Source organism: Pectinophora gossypiella, unplaced genomic scaffold (genome assembly GCF_024362695.1).
Source record: "Pectinophora gossypiella unplaced genomic scaffold, ilPecGoss1.1 Pgos_35, whole genome shotgun sequence".
In the NCBI taxonomy this organism is placed as follows: domain Eukaryota; kingdom Metazoa; phylum Arthropoda; class Insecta; order Lepidoptera; family Gelechiidae; genus Pectinophora; species Pectinophora gossypiella.
The window spans coordinates 259,208-284,715 of NW_026063245.1; the positions used below are offsets into that span (position 1 = coordinate 259,208).

At 37.5% G+C, this 25,508-nt stretch overlaps 1 protein-coding gene and 1 long non-coding RNA gene across 6 annotated transcripts; one reads left to right on the forward strand and one right to left on the reverse strand.

The window, feature by feature from the left end:
- Nucleotides 1–2,988: 2,988 nt before the first annotated feature.
- Nucleotides 2,989–9,909, forward strand: LOC126381100 (uncharacterized). 5 transcript variants are annotated; one of them, XR_007568676.1, is made up of 3 exons: nt 2,989–3,303; nt 6,502–6,797; nt 7,167–7,204. It is a non-coding gene; the product is annotated as an uncharacterized LOC126381100 (long non-coding RNA). The 5 variants fall into 5 exon arrangements; XR_007568674.1 differs by lacking the exons at nt 2,989–3,303; nt 7,167–7,204 and adding exons at nt 5,266–5,517; nt 9,872–9,909; XR_007568673.1 differs by lacking the exons at nt 2,989–3,303; nt 7,167–7,204 and adding exons at nt 5,266–5,517; nt 8,028–8,065.
- A 4,982-nt stretch (nt 9,910–14,891) lies between these two features.
- Nucleotides 14,892–23,622, reverse strand: LOC126381093 (nose resistant to fluoxetine protein 6-like). Its single transcript, XM_050030627.1, has 13 exons — nt 23,508–23,622; nt 22,743–23,061; nt 22,137–22,325; nt 21,895–21,974; nt 21,195–21,394; nt 20,833–20,947; nt 20,429–20,643; nt 20,023–20,213; nt 19,548–19,683; nt 19,161–19,347; nt 18,694–18,836; nt 15,759–15,873; nt 14,892–14,977 (listed from the first exon to the last, which is right to left on the reverse strand). Exons 1-13 carry the CDS (start codon nt 23,620–23,622, stop codon nt 14,892–14,894), a joined length of 2,091 nt encoding a protein of 696 aa, XP_049886584.1.
- Nucleotides 23,623–25,508: the final 1,886 nt, after the last annotated feature.

Genomic DNA, 25,508 nt, shown 5'->3' on the forward strand with positions numbered 1-25,508 from the left:
ACAGCATTCTTAGGCGAAACTTACTACTTTGAGGTAAAATTTATGCAAATGTATTGACTATGAGTGGCAACGCTTAGAAAACTGTATATTTGATCGATTCATGAAGGTTGGTGAAAGGAGTCGACAGCATTCTTAGGCGAAACTTACTACTTTGGGGAAAAAAATTATGCAAATGTATTGACTATGAGTGGCAACGCTTAGAAAACTATATATTTGATCGATTCATGAAGGTTGGTGAAAGGAGTCGACAGCATCCTTAGGCCAAACTTACTACTTTGGGGTAAAATTTTTGCAAATGTATTGACTATGAGTGGCAACGCTTAGAAAACTGTATATTTGGTCGATTCATGAAGGTTGGTTAAAGGAGTCGACAGCATCCTTAGGCCAAAGTTACTACTTGGGGATAAAAATGGTGCAGATGTATTGACTATGAACGGCAACGCTTAACAAACTGTATATTTGATCGATTCATGAAGGTTGGTGAAAGGAGTCGACAGCATTCTTAGGCGAAACTTACTACTTTGGGGTAAAATTTATGCAAATGTATTGACTATGAGTGGCAACGCTTAGAAAACTGTATATTTGATCGAGTCATGAAGGTTGGTGAAAGAAGTCGACAGCATTCTTAGGCGAAACTTAATACTTTCGGGAAAAAAATATGCAAATGTATTGACTATGAGTGGCAACGCTTAGAAAACTGTATATTTGATCGATTCATGAAGGTTGGTGAAAGGAGTCGACAGCATCCTTAGGCCAAACTTTCTACTTTGGGGTAAAATTTTTGCAAATGTATTGACTATGAGTGGCAACGCTTAGATAACTGAATATTTGATCGATTCATGAAGGTTGGTGAAAGGAGTCGACAGCATCCTTAGGCCAAACTTACTACTTTGGGGAAAAAATTATGCAAATGTATTGACTATGAGTGGCAACGCTTAGAAAACTGTGTATTTGGTCGATTCATGAAGGTTGGTGAAAGGAGTCGACAGCATCCTTAGGCCAAATTTACTACTTGGGGATAAAAATGGTGCAGATGTATTGACTATGAACGGCAACGCTTAGAAAACTGTATATTTGATCGATTCATGAAGGTTGGTGAAAGGAGTCGACAGCATTCTTAGGCGAAACTTACTACTTTGGGGTAAAATTTATGCAAATGTATTGACTATGAGTGGCAACGCTTAGAAAACTGTATATTTCGTCGATTCATGAAGGTTGTCTGAAGGCGTCGACAGAATTTTTAGGCGAAACTTTCTACTTTGGGGTAAAATTTATGCAAATGTATTGAATATGAGTGGCAACGCTTAGAAAACTGTATATTTGGTCGATTCATGAAGGTTGGTGAAAGGAGTCGACAGCATTCTTAGGCGAAACTTACTACTTTGGGAAAAAAATATGCAAATGTATTGACTTTGAGTGGCAACGCTTCGAAAACTATATATTTGATCGATTCATGAAGGTTGGTGAAAGGAGTCGACAGCATCCTTAGGCCAAACTTTCTACTTAGGGGTAAAATTTTTGCAAATGTATTGACTATGAGTGGCAACGCTTAGAAAACTATATATTTGATCGATTCATGAAGGTTGGTGAAAGGAGTCGACAGCATTCTTAGGCGAAACTTACTACTTTGAGGTAAAATTTATGCAAATGTATTGACTATGAGTGGCAACGCTTAGAAAACTGTATAATTGACCGATTCATGAAGGTTGGTGAAAGGAGTCGACAGCATTCTTAGGCGAAACTTACTACTTTGGTTAAAAAATTATGCAAATGTATTGACTATGAGTGGCAACGCTTAGAAAACTATATATTTGATCGATTCATGAAGGTTGGTGAAAGGAGTCGACAGCATCCTTAGGCCAAACTTTCTACTTAGGGGTAAAATTTTTGCAAATGTATTGACTATGAGTGGCAACGCTTAGAAAACTATATATTTGATCGATTCATGAAGGTTGGTGAAAGGAGTCGACAGCATTCTTAGGCGAAACTTACTACTTTGAGGTAAAATTTATGCAAATGTATTGACTATGAGTGGCAACGCTTAGAAAACTGTATATTTGATCGATTCATGAAGGTTGGTGAAAGGAGTCGACAGCATTCTTAGGCGAAACTTACTACTTTGGGAAAAAATTATGCAAATGTATTGACTATGAGTGGCAACGCTTAGAAAACTATATATTTGATCGATTCATGAAGGTTGGTGAAAGGAGTCGACAGCATCCTTAGGCCAAACTTTCTACTTTGGGGTAAAATTTTTGCAAATGTATTGACTATGAGTGGCAACGCTTAGAAAACTGTATATTTGATCGATTCATGAAGGTTGGTGAAAGGAGTCGACAGCATCCTTAGGCCAAACTTACTACTTGGGGATAAAAATGGTGCAGATGTATTGACTATGAGTGGCAACGCTTAGAAAACTGTATATTTGATCGATTCATGAAGGTTGGTGAAAGGAGTCGACAGCATCCTTAGGCCAAACTTACTACTTTGAGGTAAAATTTATGCAAATGTATTGACTATGAGTGGCAACGCTTAGAAAACTATATATTTGATCGATTCATGAAGGTTGTTGAAAGGAGTCGACAGCATTCTTAGGCGAAACTTACTACTTTGGGGTAAAATTTATGCAAATGTATTGACTATGAGTGGCAACGCTTAGAAAACTATATATTTGACCGATTCATGAAGGTTGGTGAAAGGAGTCGACAGCATCCTTAGGCCAAACTTACTACTTGGGGATAAAAATGGTGCAGATGTATTGACTATGAGTGGCAACGCTTAGAAAACTATATATTTGATCGATTCATGAAGGTTGGTGAAAGGAGTCGACAGCATCCTTAGGCCAAACTTACTACTTAGGGGTAAAATTTATGCAAATGTATTGACTATGAGTGGCATCGCTTAGAAAACTATATATTTGATCGATTCATGAAGGTTGTTGAAAGGAGTCGACAGCATTCTTAGGCGAAACTTACTACTTTGGGGTAAAATTTATGCAAATGTATTGACTATGAGTGGCAACGCTTAGAAAACTATATATTTGATCGATTCATGAAGGTTGGTGAAAGGAGTCGACAGCATCCTTAGGCCAAACTTACTACTTGGGGATAAAAATGGTGCAGATGTATTGACTATGAGTGGCAACGCTTAGAAAACTGTATATTTGATCGATTCATGAAGGTTGGTGAAAGGAGTCGACAGCATTCTTAGGCGAAACTTACTACTTTGAGGTAAAATTTATGCAAATGTATTGACTATGAGTGGCAACGCTTAGAAAACTGTATATTTGATCGATTCATGAAGGTTGTTGGAAGGAGTCGACAGCATTCTTAGGCGAAACTTACTACTTTGGGGAAAAAATTATGCAACTGTATTGACTATGAGTGGCAACGCTTAGAAAACTATATATTTGATCGATTCATGAAGGTTGGTAAAAGAAGTCGACAGCATCCTTAGGCCAAACTTTCTACTTTGGGGTAAAATTTTTGCAAATGTATTGACTATGAGTGGCAACGCTTAGAAAACTATATATTTGATCGATTCGTGAAGGTTGTCTGAAGGAGTCGACAGCATTCTTAGGCGAAACTTACTACTTTGGGGTAAAATTTATGCAAATGTATTGACTTTGAGTGGCAACGCTTAGAAAACTGTATATTTGGTCGATTCATGAAGGTTGGTGAAAGGAGTCGACAGCATCCTTAGGCCAAACTTACTACTTGGGGATAAAAATGGTGCAGATGTATTGACTATGAAAGGCAACGCTTAGAAAACTGTATATTTGACCGATTCATGAAGGTTGGTGAAAGGAGTCGACAGCATTCTTAGGCGAAACTTACTACTTTGGGGTAAAATTTATGCAAATGTATTGACTATGAGTGGCAACGCTTAGAAAACTGTATATTTGATCGATTCATGAAGGTTGGTGAAAGGAGTCGACAGCATCCTTAGGCCAAACTTACTACTTTGGGGTAAAATTTTTGCAAATGTATTGACTATGAGTGGCAACGCTTAGAAAACTGTATATTTGATCGATTCGTGAAGGTTGTCTGAAGAAGTCGACAGCATTCTTAGGCGAAACTTACTACTTTGGGGAAAAAATTATGCAAATGTATTGACTATGAGTGGCAACGCTTAGTAAATTGTATATTTGATCGATTCGTGAAGGTTGGTGAAAGGAGTCGACAGCATCCTTAGGCCAAACTTACTACTTGGGGATAAAAATGGTGCAGATGTATTGACTTTGAGTGGCAACGCTTAGAAAACTGTATATTTGATCGATTCATGAAGGTTGTTGGAAGGAGTCGACAGCATTCTTAGGCGAAACTTACTACTTTGGGGTAAAATTTATGCAAATGTATTGACTATGAGTGGCAACGCTTAGAAAACTGTATATTTGATCGATTCATGAAGGTTTGTGAAAGGAGTCGACAGCATTCTTAGGCGAAACTTACTACTTTGGGGTAAAATTTATGCAAATGTATTGAATATGAGTGGCAACGCTTAGAAAACTGTATATTTGATCGATTCATGAAGGTTGGTGGAAGGAGTCGACAGCATTCTTAGGCGAAACTTACTACTTTGGGGAAAAAAATTATGCAAATGTATTGACTATGAGTGGCAACGCTTAGAAAACTATATATTTGATCGATTCATGAAGGTTGGTGAAAGGAGTCGACAGCATTCTTAGGCGAAACTTACTACTTTGAGGTAAAATTTATGCAAATGTATTGACTATGAGTGGCAACGCTTAGAAAACTGTATATTTCGTCGATTCATGAAGGTTGGTGAAAGGAGTCGACAGCATCCTTAGGCCAAACTTACTACTTTGGGATAAAAATGGTGCAGATGTATTGACTATGAGTGGCAACGCTTAGAAAACTGTATATTTGATCGATTCATGAAGGTTGGTGAAAGGAGTCGACAGCATTCTTAGGCGAAACTTACTACTTTGAGGTAAAATTTATGCAAATGTATTGACTATGAGTGGCAACGCTTAGAAAACTGTATATTTGATCGATTCATGAAGGTTGGTGAAAGGAGTCGACAGCATTCTTAGGCGAAACTTACTACTTTGGGAAAAAAATATGCAAATGTAATGACTATGAGTGGCAACGCTTAGAAAACTTTATATTTTATCGATTCATGAAGGTTGGTGAAAGGAGTCGACAGCATCCTTAGGCCAAACTTTCTACTTTGGGGTAAAATTTTTGCAAATGTATTGACTATGAGTGGCAACGCTTAGAAAACTGTATATTTGATCGATTCGTGAAGGTTGTCTGAAGGAGTCGACAGCATTCTTAGGCGAAACTTACTACTTTGGGGTAATATTTATGCAAATGTATTGAATTTGAGTGGCAACGCTTAGAAAACTGTATATTTGATCGATTCATGAAGGTTGGTGAAAGGAGTCGACAGCATTCTTAGGCGAAACTTACTACTTGGGGATAAAAATGGTGCAGATGTATTGACTTTGAGTGGCAACGCTTAGAAAACTGTATATTTGATCGATTCATGAAGGTTGGTGAAAGGAGTCGACAGCATTCTTAGGCGAAACTTACTACTTTGAGGTAAAATTTATGCAAATGTATTGACTATGAGTGGCAACGCTTAGAAAACTGTATATTTGATCGATTCATGAAGGTTGGTGAAAGGAGTCGACAGCATCCTTAGGCCAAACTTACTACTTTGGGGTAAAATTTTTGCAAATGTATTGACTATGAGTGGCAACGCTTAGAAAACTGTATATTTGATCGATTCGTGAAGGTTGTCTGAAGAAGTCGACAGCATTCTTAGGCGAAACTTACTACTTTGGGGTAAAATTTTTGCAAATGTATTGACTATGAGTGGCAACGCTTAGAAAACTGTATATTTGATCGATTCGTGAAGGTTGTCTGAAGGAGTCGACAGCATTCTTAGGCGAAACTTACTACTTTGGGGTAAAATTTATGCAAATGTATTGACTTTGAGTGGCAACGCTTAGAAAACTGTATATTTGATCGATTCATGAAGGTTTTTGGAAGGAGTCGACAGAATTCTTAGGCGAAACTTACTACTTTGGGGAACAAATTATGCAAATGTATTGAATATGAGTGGCAACGCTTAGAAAATTGTATATTTGATCGATTCGTGAAGGTTGGTGAAAGGAGTCGACAGCATCCTTAGGCCAAACTTACTACTTTGGGTTAAAATTTATGCAAATGTATTGACTTTGAGTGGCAACGCTTAGAAAACTCTATATTTGATCGATTCATGAAGGTTGGTGAAAGGAGTCGACAGCATTCTTAGGCGAAACTTACTACTTTGGGGTAAAATTTATGCAAATGTATTGACTATGAGTGGCAACGCTTAGAAAACTGTATATTTGATCGATTCATGAAGGTTGGTGAAAGGAGTCGACAGCATCCTTAGGCCAAACTTACTACTTTGGGATAAAAATGGTGCAGATGTATTGACTATGAGTGGCAACGCTTAGAAAACTGTATATTTGATCGATTTATGAAGGTTGTTGGAAGGAGTCGACAGCATTCTTAGGCGAAACTTACTACTTTGGGGTAAAATTTATGCAAATGTATTGACTATGAGTGGCAACGCTTAGAAAACTGTATATTTGATCGATTCATGAAGGTTGGTGAAAGGAGTCGACAGCATCCTTAGGCCAAACTTACTACTTGGGGATAAAAATGGTGCAGATGTATTGACTTTGAGTGGCAACGCTTAGAAAACTGTATATTTGATCGATTCATGAAGGTTGTTGGAAGGAGTCGACAGCATTCTTAGGCGAAACTTACTACTTTGGGGTAAAAATTATGCAAATGTATTGACTATGAGTGGCAACGCTTAGAAAACTGTATATTTGATCGATTCATGAAGGTTGGTGAAAGGAGTCGACAGCATTCTTAGGCGAAACTTACTACTTTGGGAAAAAATTTATGCAAATGTATTGACTATGAGTGGCAACGCTTAGAAAACTATATATTTGATCGATTCATGAAGGTTGGTGAAAGGAGTCGACAGCATCCTTAGGCCAAACTTACTACTTAGGGGTAAAATTTTTGCAAATGTATTGACTATGAGTGGCAACGCTTAGAAAACTATATATTTGATCGATTCATGAAGGTTGGTGAAAGGAGTCGACAGCATTCTTAGGCGAAACTTACTACTTTGAGGTAAAATTTATGCAAATGTATTGACTATGAGTGGCAACGCTTAGAAAACTGTATATTTGATCGATTCATGAAGGTTGGTGAAAGGAGTCGACAGCATTCTTAGGCGAAACTTACTACTTTGAGGTAAAATTTATGCAAATGTATTGACTATGAGTGGCAACGCTTAGAAAACTGTATATTTGATCGATTCATGAAGGTTGGTGAAAGGAGTCGACAGCATCCTTAGGCCAAACTTACTACTTTGGGATAAAAATGGTGCAGATGTATTGACTATGAGTGGCAACGCTTAGAAAACTGTATATTTGATCGATTTATGAAGGTTGTTGGAAGGAGTCGACAGCATTCTTAGGCGAAACTTACTACTTTGGGGTAAAATTTATGCAAATGTATTGACTATGAGTGGCAACGCTTAGAAAACTGTATATTTGATCGATTCATGAAGGTTTGTGAAAGGAGTCGACAGCATCCTTAGGCCAAACTTACTACTTGGGGATAAAAATGGTGCAGATGTATTGACTTTGAGTGGCAACGCTTAGAAAACTGTATATTTGATCGATTCATGAAGGTTGTTGGAAGGAGTCGACAGCATTCTTAGGCGAAACTTACTACTTTGGGGTAAAATTTATGCAAATGTATTGACTATGAGTGGCAACGCTTAGAAAACTGTATATTTGATCGATTCATGAAGGTTGGTGAAAGGAGTCGACAGCATCCTTAGGCCAAACTTACTACTTGGGGATAAAAATGGTGCAGATGTATTGACTTTGAGTGGCAACGCTTAGAAAACTGTATATTTGATCGATTCATGAAGGTTGGTGAAAGGAGTCGACAGCATTCTTAGGCGAAACTTACTACTTTGAGGTAAAATTTATGCAAATGTATTGACTATGAGTGGCAACGCTTAGAAAACTATATATTTGATCGATTCATGAAGGTTGGTGAAAGGAGTCGACAGCATCCTTAGGCCAAACTTACTACTTTGGGGTAAAATTTTTGCAAATGTATTGACTATGAGTGGCAACGCTTAGAAAACTGTATATTTGATCGATTCATGAAGGTTGTCTGAAGGAGTCGACAGCATTCTTAGGCGAAACTTACTACTTTGGGGTAAAAATGTATGCAGATGTATTGACTATGAGTGGCAACGCTTAGAAAACTGTATATTTGATCGATTCATGAAGGTTGGTGAAAGGAGTCGACAGCATTCTTAGGCGAAACTTACTACTTTGGGGTAAAAATTATGCAAATGTATTGACTATGAGTGGCAACGCTTAGAAAACTGTATATTTGATCGATTCATGAAGGTTGGTGAAAGGAGTCGACAGCATTCTTAGGCGAAACTTACTACTTTGGGAAAAAATTATGCAAATGTATTGACTATGAGTGGCAACGCTTAGAAAACTATATATTTGATCGATTCATGAAGGTTGGTGAAAGGAGTCGACAGCATTCTTAGGCGAAACTTACTACTTTGGGAAAAAATTATGCAAATGTATTGACTATGAGTGGCAACGCTTAGAAAACTATATATTTGATCGATTCATGAAGGTTGGTGAAAGGAGTCGACAGCATCCTTAGGCCAAACTTACTACTTTGGGGTAAAATTTTTGCAAATGTATTGACTATGAGTGGCAACGCTTAGAAAACTGTATATTTGATCGATTCGTGAAGGTTGTCTGAAGGAGTCGACAGCATTCTTAGGCGAAACTTACTACTTTGGGGTAAAATTTATGCAAATGTATTGACTATGAGTGGCAACGCTTAGAAAACTGTATATTTGGTCGATTCATAAAGGTTGGTGAAATGAGTCGACAGCATCCTTCGGCCAAATTTACTACTTGGGGATAAAAATGGTGCAGATGTATTGACTATGAACGGCAACGCTTAGAAAACTGTATATTTGATCGATTCATGAAGGTTGGTGAAAGGAGTCGACAGCATTCTTAGGCGAAACTTACTACTTTGGGGTAAAATTTATGCAAATGTATTGAATATGAGTGGCAACGCTTAGAAAACTGTATATTTGGTCGATTCATGAAGGTTGGTGAAAGGAGTCGACAGCATCCTTAGGCCAAACTTACTACTTGGGGATAAAAATGGTGCAGATGTATTGACTATGAACGGCAACGCTTAGAAAACTGTATATTTGATCGATTCATGAAGGTTGGTGAAAGGAGTCGACAGCATTCTTAGGCGAAACTTACTACTTTGTGGTAAAATTTATGCAAATGTATTGACTATGAGTGGCAACGCTTAGAAAACTGTATATTTGATCGATTCATAAAGGTTGGTAAAAGGAGTCGACAGCATTCTTAGGCGAAACTTACTACTTTGGGGTAAAATTTATGCAAATGTATTGACTATGAGTGGCAACGCTTAGAAAACTGTATATTTGATCGATTCATGAAGGTTGGTGAAAGGAGTCGACAGCATTCTTAGGCGAAACTTACTACTTTGGGAAAAAAAATATGCAAATGTATTGACTATGAGTGGCAACGCTTCGAAAACTATATATTTGATCGATTCATTAAGGTTGGTGAAAGGAGTCGACAGCATCCTTAGGCCAAACTTTCTACTTTGGGGTTAAATTTTTGCAAATGTATTCAATATGAGTGGCAACGCTTAGAAAACTGTATATTTGATCGATTCGTGAAGGTTGTCTGAAGGAGTCGACAGCATTCTTAGGCGAAACTTACTACTTTGAGGTAAAATTTATGCAAATGTATTGACTATGAGTGGCAACGCTTAGAAAACTGTATATTTGATCGATTCATGAAGGTTGGTGAAAGGAGTCGACAGCATCCTTAGGCCAAACTTACTACTTGGGTATAAAAATGGTGCAGATGTATTGACTATGAGTGGCAACGCTTAGAAAACTGTATATTTGATCGATTCATGAAGGTTGGTGAAAGGAGTCGACAGCATTCTTAGGCGAAACTTACTACTTTGGGGTAAAATTTATGCAAATGTATTGACTATGAGTGGCAACGCTTAGAAAACTGTATATTTGATCGATTCACGAAGGTTGGTGAAAGGAGTCGACAGCATCCTTAGGCCAAACTTACTACTTGGGGATAAAAATGGTGCAGATGTATTGACTATGAGTGGCAACGCTTCGAAAACTGTATATTTGATCGGTTGATAAAGGTTGGTAAAAGGAGTCGACAGCATTCTTAGGCGAAACTTACTACTTTGGGGTAAAATTTATGCAAATGTATTGACTATGAGTGGCAACGCTTAGAAAACTGTATATTTGATCGATTCATGAAGGTTGGTGAAAGGAGTCGACAGCATTCTTAGGCGAAACTTACTACTTTGGGGTAAAATTTTTGCAAATGTATTGAATATGAGTGGCAACGCTTAGAAAACTGTATATTTGATCGATTCGTGAAGGTTGTCTGAAGGAGTCAACAGCATTCTTAGGCGAAACTTACTACTTTGGGGTAAAATTTATGCAAATGTATTGACTTTGAGTGGCAACGCTTAGAAAACTGTATATTTGATCGATTCATGAAGGTTGGTGAAAGGAGTCGACAGCATTCTTAGGCGAAACTTACTACTTTGGGGTAAAATTTATGCAAATGTATTGACTATGAGTGGCAACGCTTAGAAAACTGTATATTTGGTCGATTCATGAAGGTTGGTGAAAGGAGTCGACAGCATCCTTAGGCCAAACTTACTACTTGGGGATAAAAATGGTGCAGATGTATTGACTATGAACGGCAACGCTTAGAAAACTGTATATTTGATCGATTCATGAAGGTTGGTGAAAGGAGTCGACAGCATTCTTAGGCGAAACTTACTACTTTGGGGTAAAATTTATGCAAATGTATTGAATATGAGTGGCAACGCTTAGAAAACTGTATATTTGATCGATTCATGAAGGTTGGTGAAAGGAGTCGACAGCACTCTTAGGCGAAACTTACTACTTTGGGGTAAAATTTATGCAAATGTATTGACTATGAGTGGCAACGCTTAGAAAACTGTATATTTGATCGATTCGTGAAGGTTGGTGAAAGGAGTCGACAGCATCCTTAGGCCAAACTTACTACTTGGGGATAAAAATGGTGCAGATGTATTGACTTTGAGTGGCAACGATTAGAAAACTGTATATTTGATCGATTCATGAAGGTTGGTGAAAGGAGTCGACAGCATTCTTAGGCGAAACTTACTACTTTGGGGTAAAATTTATGCAAATGTATTGACTATGAGTGGCAACGCTTAGAAAACTGTATATTTGATCGATTCATGAAGGTTTGTGAAAGGAGTCGACAGCATCCTTAGGCCAAACTTACTACTTGGGGATAAACATGGTGCAGATGTATTGACTTTGAGTAGCAACGCTTAGAAAACTGTATATTTGATCGTTTCATGAAGGTTGGTGGAAGGAGTCGACAGCATTCTTTGGCGAAACTTTCTACTTTGGGGTAAAATTTATGCAAATGTATTGAATATGAGTGGCAACGCTTAGAAAACTGTATATTTGATCGATTCATGAAGGTTGGTGAAAGGAGTCGACAGCATTCTTAGGCGAAACTTACTAAGTACTTTGTGAAAAAAAATATGTAAATGTATTGACTATGAGTGGCAACGCTTCGAAAACTATATATTTGATCGATTCATTAAGGTTGGTGAAAGGAGTCGACAGCATCCTTAGGCCAAACTTACTACTTTGGGGTAAAATTTTTGCAAATGTATTGACTATGAGTGGCAACGCTTAGAAAACTGTATATTTGATCGATTCGTGAAGGTTGGTGAAAGGAGTCGACAGCATTCTTAGGCGAAACTTACTACTTTGGGGTAAAATTTATGCAAATGTATTGACTTTGAGTGGCAACGCTTAGAAAACTGTATATTTGATCGATTCATGAAGGTTGGTGAAAGGAGTCGACAGCATTCTTAGGCGAAACTTACTACTTTGGGGTAAAATTTTTGCAAATGTATTGACTATGAGTGGCAACGCTTAGAAAACTGTATATTTGATCGATTCGTGAAGGTTGTCTGAAGGAGTCGACAGCATTCTTAGGCGAAACTTACTACTTTGGGGAAAAAATTATGCAAATGTATTGACTATGAGTGGCAACGCTTAGAAAATTTTATATTTGATCGATTCGTGAAGGTTGGTGAAAGGAGTCGACAGCATCCTTAGGCCAAACTTACTACTTGGGGATAAAAATGGTGCAGATTTATTGACTTTGAGTGGCAACGCTTAGAAAACTGTATATTTGATCGATTCATGAAGGTTTTTGGAAGGAGTCGACAGAATTCTTAGGCGAAACTTACTACTTTGGGGAAAAAATTATGCAAATGTATTGAATATGAGTGGCAACGCTTAGAAAATTGTATATTTGATCGATTCATGAAGGTTGGTGAAAGGAGTCGACAGCATCCTTAGGCCAAACTTACTACTTGGGGATAAAAATGGTGCAGATGTATTGACTATGAGTGGCAACGCTTAGAAAACTGTATATTTGATCGATTCGTGAAGGTTGTCTGAAGGAGTCGACAGCATTCTTAGGCGAAACTTACTACTTTGGGGTAAAATTTATGCAAATGTATTGACTATGAGTGGCAACGCTTAGAAAACTGTATATTTGATCGATTCATGAAGGTTGGTGAAAGGAGTCGACAGCATTCTTAGGCGAAACTTACTACTTTGGGGTAAAATTTATGCAAATGTATTGACTATGAGTGGCAACGCTTAGAAAACTGTATATTTGGTCGATTCATGAAGGTTGGTGAAAGGAGTCGACAGCATCCTTAGGCCAAATTTACTACTTGGGGATGAAAATGGTGCAGATGTATTGACTATGAACGGCAACGCTTAGAAAACTGTATATTTGATCGATTCATGAAGGTTGGTGAAAGGAGTCGACAGCATTCTTAGGCGAAACTTACTACTTTGGGGTAAAATTTATGCAAATGTATTGACTATGAGTGGCAACGCTTAGAAAACTGTATATTTGATCGATTCATGAAGGTTGGTGAAAGGAGTCGACAGCATCCTTAGGCCAAACTTACTACTTGGGGATAAAAATGGTGCAGATGTATTGACTTTGAGTGGCAACGCTTAGAAAACTGTATATTTGATCGATTCATGAAGGTTGGTGAAAGGAGTCGACAGCATCCTTAGGCCAAACTTACTACTTGGGGATGAAATTGATGCAAATGTTTTAACTTTTATTGGCAACTCTTAAAAACTGTATATTTGGTCGATTCATGTAGGTTGTTGGAAGGAGTCGACAGCATTCTTAGGCCAATCTTACTCCTCAGGGGTAAAATTAATGCAAATGTATTGACTTTGAGTAGCAACGTTCAGAAAACTTTATATTTCTTCGATTCATGAAGGTTGTTGGAAGTAGTCGACAGCATTCTTAGGCCAAACTCACTACTTAGGAATAAAATTGATGTAAATATATTGCCTTTGAGTAGCAACTCCTAGATAACTGTATATTTTATCGATTAATGAAGGTTGGTCGAAGGAATCTACATCATTCTCAGGTCAAACTTACTACTCAGTGGTACAATTAATGCAAATGTATTGACTTTGAGTAGCGACGCTTAGGAAACTGTATATTTCATCTATTCATGAAGGTTGTTGGAAGGAGTCGACAGCATTCTTAGGTCAAACTTACTACCTGGGGGTAAAATTGATGCAAATGTATTGACTTTGAGTGGCAACTCTTAAAAAACTGTATATTTCATCGATTCATGAAGGTGGGTGGAAGGAGTCGACAGCATTCTTAGGCCAAACTTACTACTTGTGGATAAAATTGATGCAAATGTATTGACTTTGAGTAGCAACTCCTAGATAATTGTATATTTGATTGATCAATGAAGGTTGGTCGAAGGAGTCGACAGCATTCTTAGGTCAAACTTACTACTCAAGGGTAAAATTTATGCAGATGTATTGACTATGAGTAGCAACGCTTAGAAATTTGTATATTTCATCGATTCATGATACTTAGGTATTTCCGTTTTAGTAGGTAAGTTCCTGCAAAAAGTAATGATATCCAATCAAAAACAGAAATGAGAAGTGAGAGCCAAGTTCAATATTACGATTAATGCTTTGATTGTTGACTTGAATGACAAAAGAAGTGAGATCTAAATGGGTGCTAAGTTCAATGGTCAGTTCTGAAATTTATTCATAAGTAACAGTATAACATAGTATCATATCTTCTTATAACATAGGATAATGTTTAGTAGCCTAAGGTCTGTCTTGGCTAATTTTCATATATGAATTTATTATAGCCTTCGCAAGTTCTAAACCTACAAGTATTTGTCGGTTCTTATTTTATAATTCTGAAAATTTGGATTGTAGGTAGAAACTAGCGATCGAACATAATAATTCGTTAGTAGGTTTATAAAAACTAGCCAAGAGAGACCTTAGGCTACAATACATTATCCTATGTTATAAGAAGATATGACATTATGTTATACTGTTACTTATAAATAAATTTCAGAACTGACCATTGAACTTGGCATCCATTTACATCTCACTACTTTTGTCGTTCAAGTCAATAACCAAGGCATTAATCATAATATTGAACTTGGCTCTCACTTCACATTTATGTTTTTGATTGGATACAGTGTTACAAAGAGAGATTTCTTCATCATTTTCCGAGATTATATAATATACCAAAAAAATCTCTGTCTGCAAATTGTATTTTATATTTTTAAAATACAAATTTAGTAAATCCTAATTTCTTCTAACTACAGTGAACTTTATAAAGAAGTTTTGACTGTCGCCTCGCCATCTTCTACTATATTAGCTGTAGATTCCGTTTTTTTAGTTCTTTGTGGTGGTTTTCCTGAAAAAAAAAAAATATAATTATAACAACGAGTTATTAATCTTAATTACTCAAGATAAAATAACAACTCATAACATAAACTCACGACTATATCCCTATCGGGGTAGTCAGAAGTACATCCATCGTAAATAATAATTAGTATCCACTTAGTATCCACACATCATCGAGCTTTCTGTGAGACCAACGTGATGTCGTGGTTGACTTTGCAAACTGACGTATCTGCAATTTTTTGCTAAACTAATTTGTGTCTTATAGACAATAGAAAAAGGTACAAATCAGATTAGCCGAAAATTTCAGATTTGTCAGCATCAGCGTCGATATGTGGTGAGCCGTCTATAATGGTCGAGTCAGTGTTGGAGTAATAGTGCACTTAAGACCCGCATGATAAAGGATGACATAAACATACATAAACAGCCTATACGTCCCACTGCTGGGCACAGGCCTCCCCTCAATCAACCGGAGGGTATATGGATCATACTCCACCACGCTGCTCCAATGCGGGTTGGTGGAGGTGTTTTTACGGCTAATAGCCGGGACCAACGGCTTAACGTGCCCTCCGAAGCACGGAATCATCTTACTTTTTTCATACAATCACGTGATTCAAGCCTGAAAAGTCCTTACCAAACAAAGGACAGTCTCACAAAGTGATTTCGACAATGTTCTCATCGGGAATCGAACCCGGACCTCCAGATCGTGAGCCTAACGCTCTAACCACTAGACCACGGAGGCTGTTGGGCGGAGGTTGTGATAAAGGATAAAGTAGAATAAAATGTGGTGTCACCTCCGAGCTGTTGAATCAATAGTTTTTGCAGCGTAATGCACGGCGCGTCTACCAGGACACATAGTGTGAACGCCGCAATCACTGAGAACACGAAGTCCGCTGCGAACCGGTACAACTGAAATAATAAATAATAAAATACTATTATCATAACAGTCCGTTGAGCTCATGGTCAGGGTTCGAATCATTAAAGAAAATAGAATAAAAATTTACGAAATTACTTTGTAAGACTGCATTTTCTGGTAGCGACATTGCAGGCTTGAATCAACTGATTGCCCTAAAAAGTGAGATGATTCTGTGCTTTTGAGGAGTTAAAACGTTTGTCTTGGCTACTAGCCGTAGAAAAAAAAAACCTCCACCGACCCGCAGTGGAACAGGGTGGTGGAGTATGAGCCATACTAGTGCTTGCTAGCATCTTATAAAATAGAAAACCACCTCGTGAAATTTCCTAAAATACAAATTGCAGCAATAAAACCAGCCACCGCAAGAGCAAACCGTACAATTTATTTCTAGCCATAAAAACTTGATGCGTGAAACAAAATAATTGTTTGTATTCCCTCGGACGAACTGTACCTTATACACTTTAACATAGCAAAAAGAGATCAGTAGGTTATCTACTTACAAGCACCTTGGTAATGATTTGCATGTGTGCGTGAAACTCGTACAGACATGAGCAATAACATGTACCGCCTTTAGAACCCTATCGCACTATCATATTGGACATTTAATGAGACTTACGGTTTAGTTTGTCAAAAAAGTTAAATGTGACATGGTTTTAAAGTGTAAACTTATTAGTAATCGTGACCGTACTAATACTCAACTCCCGTTGATTTTTACCTAACCCTTAATGCGTAGCGTCGTGGCTGTCGCCGCGGCTTATGCTGAGCGAGGTCCATTTATTGAGGATGTCCATCACCACCACATGTTTGTAACGACCAACATTTTGCTTTTATTTTATTTCTTTTTTTTTACGTTTCTGTTAATATGTAATTTCGTGTGCGTTAAAATTTTCCCCTATTGTTTTTTTGTATTGTTAATGTGTATTCTGATAATAAATAGGTACATTCTTTCTTTCTTTAATGATTCTAATCCGATTTGACAAAAACATCATAATCAATAATCTTCTTAATCTTATTAAGAGTATTCTAACCATCGAGCATACATGAAGACTTTATTGAGAGTGGAAGAAGCGAAGGTAGAACTACGAGATATCTGCTTATCCTAACAGGAAATAGGTTTGATCTTAAATTATCTGCGTATAAAGATATCTAACTGGGGGTCTAAAAAAGCCAAATTGAAGTAATTATTTTAGAAAACAATATTTTTGACTAATGTTTGTATAAGCAAATGACAAATGGAAATATTGTTTTTTATATGCGTTTGTCAAACATACGTTTTAGACCCCTGAACTATTGCTACTGTGACTAATACAACAGCTATAAACACGTATCCATAGCACGCAACTTGGGTGCCAAAGTCTGTCACATAAATTATGTGAGGAATGTTTTTGTTGACGATGTTGTACGTAATTATAAGTAAGTATATATATAAATATGACATTAGCATCATTGATGAACTTGGTAAGTAAACGAAATTCTTCTAATTATTTAAAAAAGTCTACACCGACTTCTCAAATATTCAAATATCATTTTGTATGGATTTATCAAACAGTGCGATTGACGTGCGACAGCAGCGCTGCAGCAACGCGATGTCAACATTAAGTCTACTGTGACAGATTATTTTATGTGTGCTTCTCGAACCGTCTTTGACTGGGTAAATTACCCTGACTCAGAACAATATAGGTACTTACATAAAAAAAAAAACTAACTTCTCGAGATTAACCCAAACATACTTCCATTTACACTATAAAGGTACTATATTTTCGCCCGCAACTCGATCCATGTGGATTTCGGTTAACGACCCCATTACGTTTTTATTTGTATCCCCCTTCGGAAGAGGTGATTTCCGCGATAAACTTGTCCTATGTTTTTTCCTGAGTCTAGAATTATCTTTATACCAAACATCGAAATCGGTCGAACGGTGTAAGGGTGAACAGGCGTTGGGTGTACGGTCACGAGTACCAGTATGTATATACTTTGCAACCTTGTCACATTAACTTTTTTGACAATTTAAACCGAAGGGTTCTAAAATGGGTACATGATATTGCTCATGACTGTACAGTGTTGAGACGCGCCTGCGTGACTCATAATGAACTAAGTGCCGCAATGTCTGATCGAAACTTATTTTTCAATTCTCTTAGGTAGTATAAGGATAAAATTTATAATTTCTTATCTCCTCCAGCATTGTATATTTATTGTAATTTTTTTTTAATTATCTGTATAATTGTATTTGTATAATTTAGTTATCTTCCTAAACGATTACGTTGTCTTACACTGCAAATGTTGTGTGCACTTATAATTAGCTTATGTAACAGTCTAATTCCTAATGTAAATTTAATTTTATTTAATGTTTTATTATATAAGCTATTGGTGTACCTTTTTAAAAATAAAAAAATAAATAAAGGTACGGTTTGATGCTCAGTTTGAATGAATGAATAAACACTTGCAATATGCAATGGCAAACACGAACACAGCACAGGTATAGGATTTTTTTAAAGAGAAAAAAAGGAATAATGTAATACTGGTTATTCTTTCAAATTAAAATTAAAATTTAAAAATATCTTTATTCAGTAGGTACACTTTGAATCGTCAATTTTTACATAACGAACGTCTCATCCGACTAAAACTACTGCAGCTTCTCACAACCTGTATAGCCGGGTAAAAGAAGCTGCAAGAAAAACCTCGGACCATAAAATATTGTTATACAATTGAGTAATTTAGCTGCCTAATATCAGTTCTTAGACAGTTAATCCCATGCATTCAATTCATTTTTTTTTATATCACCTAAAAATAAACAAACTAAACAAGAAGCTACCAACCAACTCTCCGCTGGTGACGTAGTGCGTCTTGACCCAGGTCCCGTTGGCGATCAGCATGATTGGCACGTGGACGAGGTACAAGCCGTACGACAGCCGCGCCGTCAGCTTCCACATCGACAGCGACAAGAACCAGTTCACTGGACCTGATCAACAGTACATCATATCCTTCTTCAACTGCATCACTTTATATTTAACATCCATAATAGAACTAACCGTCAGAGTCTCTAAGGTACATCATCATTATAAATATAATATAATTATCAAGGTATTATCTGCCTTTTGCACCATGTTGATCTGAAAAAGCTCAGTGAGATGTATGTACTTAGTACATCTTGCGACGGATGGACCTCTGGCTGCCCGTAGCGACCTCTGGATAGAGATGTCTTACAAAGAAGAAGGTTAGGTTCGTTGTGTTTCAAGCTCCTAGGTAGCAGTTAGACAGTATTATTTACTTTGTTCATACTAACCTCCATATCCTTCAGCACAAGCAAAGATAATCCAGCCCAGCGCGGCCGCCCATATGGCTCGCATGTACGAGTTGAGGAAGTTGTCGAACCATTGCGCGGTGTGGTCTTCTTGTAGAACTGGGTATATCGCCGTAATGCAGAATGCCAATATAAACAACGATCCCACCCACAACAGGCTTGCGTTTCTCTTGAAGAAAATTATAAGATATACCTTTAGCTTTCAGGATCTTTACCTCTCTTTCTACCTCTTTTACAAGTTTCTACCACCCGTTTCTAAATAAATTCTTTTAAATACTTGGGATATTAGGAAGCTGAATTATATATTATCTGTCTTTTCTACTAGTACTACTAGTTTATAAACCATAGAAAAGGATTTCTAAACCTTACCTTGGATATCTTTATCTTCTTATCTTTACTCAGAATTAGTATATATCCGAAGAACATTCCAATAAAGAAAGGCGGCGCGCGAGCAAACGTGTTTACGTAATACTTCATCAGGTAGTTATTGTACTCTGAGAGGCGGCTGTAGGGAACAAAATATGTTATGTTGTTATAGATTTAACTTAAATATAGTTTCACTTTCACTAACCTCATCCACTTCATGCAGAAACCTAAAAAGTATGCAGACAGTAGTCTTTGCATAATTTCAATACCTAAAATGAATGTGGCTGCATAAAATATTATAATTTTAATAAAGACTAACTTTCACAACAACTTCAATGCAGGGAGATAACACTTAGACAATTTTCAAACTTAAAACAAGTCGTGTGACATTTTTGTGGCTTAATTAAGTGAGATATCTAGTCGGTTGATTTCGCTTCATCTAACAATAATGATGATGATAATAATGATTATGATGTACTTTATGTCTTCTATAGCAGCGGAGAAGTTGTTGACGTAGCTGATGACAGTAGTGCAGACGAGCGAGAGCAGCGTGACCGCAGTGAGCGCGGCCCACGCGCGCTGGGGTTGCCCCCACAGCCACCACAGCACCAGCGGCGACACAATGTACAGCTGCGTGTCTACTGACAGGTACCATGTTTGTGCCATGCACTGGGAATAGATAATTAGCAATATTTTATTTGACATCCCTAACAATAATAAAGTAATTAAAGATCGATTTCTTTTCATGCTAAATACATAGACTCATAGTTATAGGTAATGCCATCTAAAGTTACGAAAAATGTGACATTGTGACTGGTAGAAAAAATGTTCCAAGAAATTACAATGTTACTGTCTAAATAGTAAAATGTAACATTCCAACTTACAGTCCTTAAGGGGTTGACGTAGTTCTGGATATGAAACACCGTGCTCCACCAATACTCGCGGCAGTTTTGCGCGTTTTGAGCCACGTTGAGCCAGAACGGTCCGTCAGCCATGTGGTTAACCAAGGACGCGGACAACAGCACTCCCATAGCCAGCAGTGGAAACAAGCGTAGGAACCGGTTCAGATAAAACAGGTGTAACGAAGTCAGGAATATTTCTGAAAGGTGATACTTTCAATGCTTTCGTGAATTCTATCAGTGTCGCCAGTCAGGTGTGCCCAGCTGATAACATCCCACATTCGTTGCATCCCACACTACCAATTTAATCATTCACTACTAATCCATTTGTGCTATATAGATAGAGTACCTCATAGCAAGAATTTCTTGCGATTTGTCAAAACACTTACTTTTGGGTACCTTGCCGATGGTAGTATAGACGAGGAGCAAGCCGCTGAGAAAGAAGAACGTGTCCACGCTGACAGACGCCGAATAGACCAACACGATCGGGTAGTGACTCATCCACTATAATGATTGAACTGTACATTTAACTTCTTATCACGAATAAATTATTGCAGAATCTAAAGAATAAATAATAGCTTTACGTTGCGATTGGTGCAAAATTTTGCCCACAGAATTAAACTCAAAACAAAGCAGTCGGAAGTGGTGTGTCATGATTGTAGTAAGTGGAATTTTTCTATTCCGTCGGACAATAGGTGGAATTTTGAGTAATACGTGTGTATGACCTCGTCACAATAACATCACTACACACCTTGACCAAGTTCTTCTGGTTGTGAATGTATCCGAGTATTGTGAAAGAGAATGTGTGAACTACGATGATCCACAGCAAGGCGATGGATCGGACGCCGTCAATGCAGTCCAGCGCTCTGGAGTTGGAGCTGAAGTTCAGCAGCCGACCGGTATTTGTATACACTGAGAAGCATCGGAACAGGTCGCTACCTTCGGATGCTTCTGACAACGATATTGTACAAAAATATTATATTAAAACAATAGTTATAGAAAACTAACACCCTTATTCTAAGATTACTCGAACTTTCCTGGACTCCGCCCTCAGCTAAGGCGACCTTAAGGAAGACTCTCTCTGATTCAGCTTAAAATCGGTATTCTTAGACAATGTCAATGTCAACTGAAAATACCAAAATCCTTAGCTAAACCCGACTCGAGTAGAGGAAGTTCCGTATCTTAGAATACAGGTGTGAATAATATGCAATGATAACACAAACAGAATAACCATGACTAATTCTAATAGATATGCGACAGTCCCTGCACTGTGCTCAGCTTGTATATCATTATGATTATTATTATTGTAAGTCGTTTCCATATCTCGGGCCCATGGAGTCCCGGACATTTGGAAGGAGTGCGTGGGGCCAAAGCCAACACTTGAGACTTTAAAGGCCCCTTAAAACAATTTAATCTAAAAGTTTAGGTGTATTAACAGTAAACTATTATACCTCGCTTCCAGTAAAACTTCTGCATCAGGTCATACGTGGTGCTTATCGCAGTGATCAGCAAGAGAAACGTGATAAAGATTCTGAAATATGTAGAAATATAACGCTTATATTTATTGGATTTCTATAACATCTTTATAATAATAATATTATGTATTTGTTATTTGCGCCATTGAAATTAAAATCAATAGTCGAATATTATCTTTATCGTGACCGGTATTATGTAGAGGTATACATGAACTCACATAGCAACGTGATCAATTGCAAAAAAGGGCTTGTCTCCGGGCAAGCGGCAGTAGAAATCTTGAAAGTTGATGTTCAAGAAGGGTATGGCCTGCTGCCAATGAGTCAGCGCCTGATGAGGCGTACAAACCTTTGGCACGCATACCCCTAAGAACGAGCCGTGCTGGATTTGGACCAATCCTGGGAATATTCTGTGGAAATTATAATTAAAGCTTTAAGTTATAATCATGATCATGAAATTTCATTTTATACCAATTTGACAGAAATTGAGAATTACGAAAGGGATGTTTGGATGTTTCGACGGACATGTAGAGAGAATGATTAAAAGTAGACTTACGAAATAGATTTATAATACGGGTGTAAGTGGTAGGGCTGGAAGCGGAACACCTAGGCGTACATACCGTGATCATATCCAGGATGTCTTAAAGAAAGGTCAAATCAAGAGTACTCTCAACCGGCGAGCATGCATTAAGTCTTTGATGAGAGTGAAAGAATTGAAGGTGGTATGTCACGATCGTAGTTAGTGGAATTCCGTGGTCTCTGCCTACCCCAATAGGCGTGATCTTATGTATGTATGTTGACAGAAAGAGTAATAAAAATTTGCTGACCTAGATTGCACATCTTCATCATAGTTAGCCAATTTCTGCGTCCACTTGTTCGAGTGGAGTTTAGGTTTAATTTCTGTCATCGTTATGTTTGGTCCGGTATTGTTTAGGCCTGGAATCTGAGGCCATGTGATGTTCCAATCTGGCACCTTGGACCAATCGATGGGTTCTTGCTGTAGAGGAACCAGGATCGCGCAGTACTTTCCCTGAACCACCATCTCTTGCACTGTGCCTTCGATGCTTAGACATTGGTAATAGTCGCCGAAGTCGTTTATATTTCCCAAAGCGATACCAGTTGGTATTTTAGCACTCGCGTCGATAACTAAAGAACATAATTATGAGTATGTGTTAAAAACAATGTTGGCACATTGTGTTGTGGTAGTATTAGGGATTTAGACTGTTTAATGCTGAATAAAATTTACCACAAGAATAAGTTATTTCCATAAACGTTATTATATTAACCATTATAATATATGTGCAATTTTGGAAGTAAAAATAAATAAATCTTGCTGTTGCAGTTTCTTGTCATTTCTTCTCCTTAGCCATAACACCTTGCGAAATGACGTAAATTCAAAAATTTTATATTGACTTTTAACAAGTTTATCCATGATAATTACGTTGAATAAATGATTGTGATTTCTGATTTCAATAATAATTATGATTGCGATTGGTGATCTCCTGTGCCAAAATAGTTTGGATATGCAAACTTACACTGAAGTCTCAGCGATTGTGATTGCTGACGTGCAATCAAGTCAAGCTGCTTTGTACAGAGCTCTTCATCTACAACATCTTGGTACATCTGCTGGTCGAAGACCTCCTGCCAGCTCACGGCGCAACCCACAAGTCCACACCACAGCAGCAGTACCACTTGCCGGCGCGCCATCGCACTGATAGGTCAAGACTCGCCATCGACTCGCTCTCGGATATATTAATGTCATTCGTTCTGATTCCATTGTTTTAAGGAAATATTATCGACTTGATATTATATATATTTCCATACGCCAGACTCTGCTTATAATCAATACATATACAGGGTGTTAGTGACATCGTATCAAAAACTTTGAGGGTTAATTCAGACAATGATTCCGAGTTGATATCCAGTGGAATTTTCAGTCGCAAAAGTATGTAATTGAAATTAATTAAAAAACCACAAAATATTCATGAATTTTCCGATAGGAAATCATCTCCCTCACTATTTGTTACGTTGTCACAAACACCCATACTTACTTGTATGACTACCTGTATGTACTTGTACGAGGTGATAGTGACATCGTAACGAATACTAAAAGGGATGATTCAGCTCATTATTCTGAGCTAATATCAAGTGGAATTTACCATCCCAAAAGTATAGAAGTGAAAACAAACTAAAAATATATCACGAATTTTGGACAAAAAAATCCACTTAATATCAGCTCAGAATCATGGTATGAATCATCCCCCTCAGTTTTCGTTACGATGTCACTAACACCCTGTATAAGACACCTATATTTTCCTGTGGGGTTGACAGAAACTACGGAATTCCACTTACTGTAATCATGTCCTTATATTCGTTTATCCGGACAAAATATAGTCTTTAGGTATCTCTAGCGCAAGCAAGATATTTATAATCCATTCTAATCCTCACATCAGCAGTAAACGTGTATGTAAGACACTCATTCATATTGAATATTAGCACAATAAGTTCCTTCCTGGGAACTAATATAAAAAGACCCAACTCAGGTAAACTACGTAAAAGAAATTCTTTTCCTAAATCGCAACCCTTTTCGCGTTATGAGAAAAATCTGTTACTGTATATTAGAAGTAATGATAAAGATAATGTATTCAAAGATATTAGGGTATTATTCTTATTATTCTGTGTAATATGATGGCTGTCTGTGTTGTGGGGTACCTGGCCTACTGATGGCGAGACGCGGAGAGCGATTTGATAATACCATTAGTTGTCTTATGACTGCAATACTAGGTCGTACCCACCCTGTTTGGGATTAAAATAACTATTCAATATTAAAGGCATAAAATAAGTTATTGACTTATTATAATAGTCTTGTTTATCGCTAATGAAGTTTGTTTCATAGTGATGAAATAAATGTAAGGATGTTAGATGTTGTTTGGATGTCGTGTCAAGATCATACTAGGTTTTGTAAATAAGCGTCCTCTTATGTATGCGTGAATAAATATTAAGGATAAAAAGAAAAAAAAAGCAGACACGTGAAAAAAATAAAATTGTATTCGCTCTATCGCCAGTACTGTGACAGTTTCCTGTAACAGGCTCAGTTTACTGCACACCGCGTGTATTTCACGCAGGTAATTTAATATTCAGGTCCTTTGTAATACGCTGGAAAAATTAGAATCCCTCTCACCGTGTAAGATTGCGAACATAATGTGAATTTGTTATCAGTTGTGAAATGTGATTCTGATAACAATGAACAAAGAGAAAACTCGAGGTTATTTTACGTTAAGCAAAGGTCAAGAGGTAGAACATAAAATTTTTATCATAAATCATAATTCTGTTCCGCGCCACTCAAATCTCCGGTAGTTGCGGCTTCCGAATACATAAGCTTAAGAACGGTAGTGAAAAGTAACATCGCCCGAAGGTAAAGTAACATAGGTACCATTTTGAAGACCTACTTTAGCTAAAGAGGTGGCCAATCAGTTCGTGACTACAAACACTTCAAGACCCCGATACCAGCGGCGTGGTTGACGTTTACCCCTTAATTTATCGCTATCCGTCCACTAGGATTGATTTATTCTTAAAAATATAATCTTCTCAGG